This window comes from Vanessa tameamea, chromosome 9 (genome assembly GCF_037043105.1).
Source record: "Vanessa tameamea isolate UH-Manoa-2023 chromosome 9, ilVanTame1 primary haplotype, whole genome shotgun sequence".
Lineage (NCBI taxonomy): Eukaryota > Metazoa > Arthropoda > Insecta > Lepidoptera > Nymphalidae > Vanessa > Vanessa tameamea.
Genome location: NC_087317.1, coordinates 12714418 through 12717690, shown reverse-complemented (window position 1 = coordinate 12717690; position 3273 = coordinate 12714418). Strand labels below are relative to the sequence as shown.

Genomic DNA, 3273 nt, shown 5'->3' with positions numbered 1-3273 from the left:
GTAAATGACGTGAAAGTCACCTTATCACCTCTAGTCTAAATTGACATAAACGAGTCTATTTTATATACCAAAACCGTCTCTGAAACGCGCTCTATCATCTGGAATATGTATATTGTTTTAGTATGTTTTACAGTTAAAACGTCTTCTCGTTTCTTAGTACGGATATCTTGTTATGTTATATGATTTACATTTTTACATAATATCCGCTGCGTGTAACGCGCTTTAAGCGCTTAACAGATTGAATTGATCAAACAGACAGTGCATAAAAATGCAAATGGTAGCAGAACGTCAGAAACACTGAGAATATATGGTTACACGAAAATGCACGTAGAGACGGATGAAACTATTCGATTTTTTATTTCATTTGGTTAGATTATCATCTGACCTTGAACCGTATCTGGTAAGATGAGTATACTGGATAACATGTTCAAATCCGGGAAAAGTTTACAAACCAAAAATAATTCACATATTGTTAACTACCGGGATTAATTTAATAAACCACAGGGCCCACCCCTTGGTCCAACTATATTGCAAACAATTCCCTTGGGTCACTAATACAAATAGCGGGCAAGGAATAACACAAACACTTGTGAACTATCAATATCTCATCAAGAATTAGACGTCTATTATCTTATTAATTCTCGTAAAAGTAAATTACAACATAAAAAAATATTTTGTTATATATTTCAGGTTATATTTTTATCATACTCATGTTATGTAGCAAATTAATTTAAGTGTGTTTGCATCATTAATGCGTTTATATAATAATAGCCGTATAAAATTGTACAAATGTAAATTTCGGAATTTTTAAATTTACAATGCATTAAAATTTTCAAGTATCTCAGTTGCATTAACGTTTTTCCATTTATTTTATGCAAACTCCGACTAATATGCAACGTTATATATCTTTATTTGCTTCCGTGATAAAATCAGAAACTAGTAATATAAACTCTATTTCAAATAGCTTTAAGAACTGGAATAGTTTCAAAGTGATTATTTTTTTAAAACATATTTGAATACAGCCCTCAATCTTAATTTAAATCTACTATTTATAAAGAACAAAGGGATATGTGCGGTAATCTAAAAGCGACTATTTAAGTTAAACAAACGTTGATTTAACCTCAACATTTTGATTATATCATAATACAATTGATTCTAACGTAATTGAACTTATTTCTAATGTAATGTAAATTATTAGTTATAATGTAATGATTTTCATAATTATCGTAAACGTTTAAGAAATGAAACAGGTTATAAAAATGAGGATTTATTGAAATTTCGTTCCATAAAAAAAGTAAAACAAATACTAATTTAGATATTTACAAAAATGTCAGAAGTCGTTATAAGCATAATCGTTATCAATTTCCTTGGCAAATTATTCCGGTACGCTTCTTCTTAAATTGTAAGCCTTAACGCGAAGAGCTTGAGGACTCTCGTTGACCATCCTCCAACCGCCGTGAGGATACACTCTACTGCTGAAAACTGCTTCACCCTCTCCGCAGAAAAGTTCTATGCTGCTAGAATCCAAGAAGACTCTCCAGGTATGCGATCCAACAGGTTCCCATAATACTTCCCTCACATCATTTGCGCCTCTGTCTACAACAACTTTGCGAAACTCTGGATTCCAACGCAGCCATACCTTACCACCACCATCGCGACCATCAAACAACACGTCGATTTTCTGGTTGAGATCACTATCAATAAATATTTCAACCCCTTTTCCGAACTCCCGTACTTCATACGATCCTACATCACCATCGACCGCTACACCATCGCGCAGGTTGACCATCGCCTCAGCAGGTTTCATGTAGATGCGATTGTTAACAATAGACATTTCCCTAACCATTGTCATTGCCCCGGCCCATCCGTCAACGTCCTCGGGGTGCGCCATTTCCCACATACTATACCACGCAACCACGTAACGTTTTCCATTTGCTTCAGTCGTTGTTGCAGCGTAGAAGTCATGTCCGTAGTCTATTTCCTGGAATGGTACTTCTGGCACGAACTCATTGGTATCGTAATTGAAGCTGCCGATTATGTAACCATTTTGGTAGGTGTTTTTGTACCTGTCTCCTTGGGGTGCCATTCCTTGTGGTGACATAAGAATAACGAATTTTCCGTCTAGTTCGAAAAAGTCAGGGCATTCCCACATGTAGCCTAGATCTCCATTGGACTCACCTAATACGTTTAAAAACTCCCAATTTTTCATATCCCGCGATTTGTAAAGAAGTACTCGTCCTCGATTGTCCGAAGTCTTACTTCCGATAATAACGTAATAATCGTCACCACGTTTCCATACTTTTGGGTCACGGAAATCAGGCGAGCCGTTCGGTGATCTTGGTAGAACCGGGTTACCCTCGTACTTGTGGAAATTGATTCCATCGTCGCTGAATGCTAGATACTGGCTTTCGTTGTAATAAGGCTCGACGTCAATGCTGGCATGGCCGGTGTACATAAGAATCATCGTGTCACCATCGCTCACAGCACTTCCAGAGAAACATTGTTCCTTTTCAGGCAGCAATGCTGTGGGTAGCGTTTTCCAGTTGACAAGATCAGGACTGCTCGAATGTCCCCAATGCATCGGGCCCCATACGCTATCATATGGATAAAATTGGTAGAAGAGATGGAATTCACCATTGTGATACGAGAATCCGTTCGGGTCGTTCATCCATCCCACGGGTGGGACTACATGATATAACGGCCGGAATCTCGGATTGATGTCCTTTTTCTTGTTCTGTATGTATTCTTCTAACTGCACTTTGGAATTTTCATAATTGTCAACAGATGCCGAATAGGTTAGCGCGATGAGACACAGGAAGATGGAACAATTACGTAGTAAGGCCATCTTGATATGAATGAACGCATAACATTTACCGCATTATTTATATACTCGATGCTGACAATCACGAAGATACCGATTATCTTAAGTGTTTTGTTTAGTGTCCACTTTATCTCTGATGATTTGACAAGAATCCCCCGTAGCGATGTATATTAAAACAATCATTTTATGCATTATATTTCGGTAAAATCATAGAGTAAAAATATATGTATGTTTTTAAATTATTTAATTCTGCCTGCCTGAAATTAAAATTTAGACTTAGGCTACGCTCAAAATTCTTAATCATTTTCCGCATGCTTAAAAAACGTAACTGTAATATTAAAAATTAACAATGAATTCTAACCAACTATAATGTGAAACACTGGAATTTCATGTACTTATCGACGAGACGTGATGGCCTAGTGGTTAGAAAACGTGAACGTGTAATATATTCA

At 36.7% G+C, this 3273-nt stretch overlaps 1 protein-coding gene across 1 annotated transcript; it reads right to left on the bottom strand.

The window, feature by feature from the left end:
- Positions 1 to 1251: 1251 nt before the first annotated feature.
- On the bottom strand, positions 1252 to 2864 carry LOC113402068 (sucrose-6-phosphate hydrolase-like). Its single transcript, XM_026642190.2, has one exon. The coding sequence runs from the start codon at positions 2843 to 2845 to the stop codon at positions 1376 to 1378; it is 1470 nt and encodes a 489-aa protein (XP_026497975.1). The 5' UTR covers positions 2846 to 2864; the 3' UTR covers positions 1252 to 1375.
- Between the last annotated feature and the right edge of the window lie 409 nt (positions 2865 to 3273).

Excerpts from the sequence above, each read along its gene's own strand:
- LOC113402068 (XM_026642190.2), bottom strand. The coding sequence starts at position 2,845 with ATGGCCTTACTACGTAATTGTTCCATCTTCCTGTGTCTCATCGCGCTA.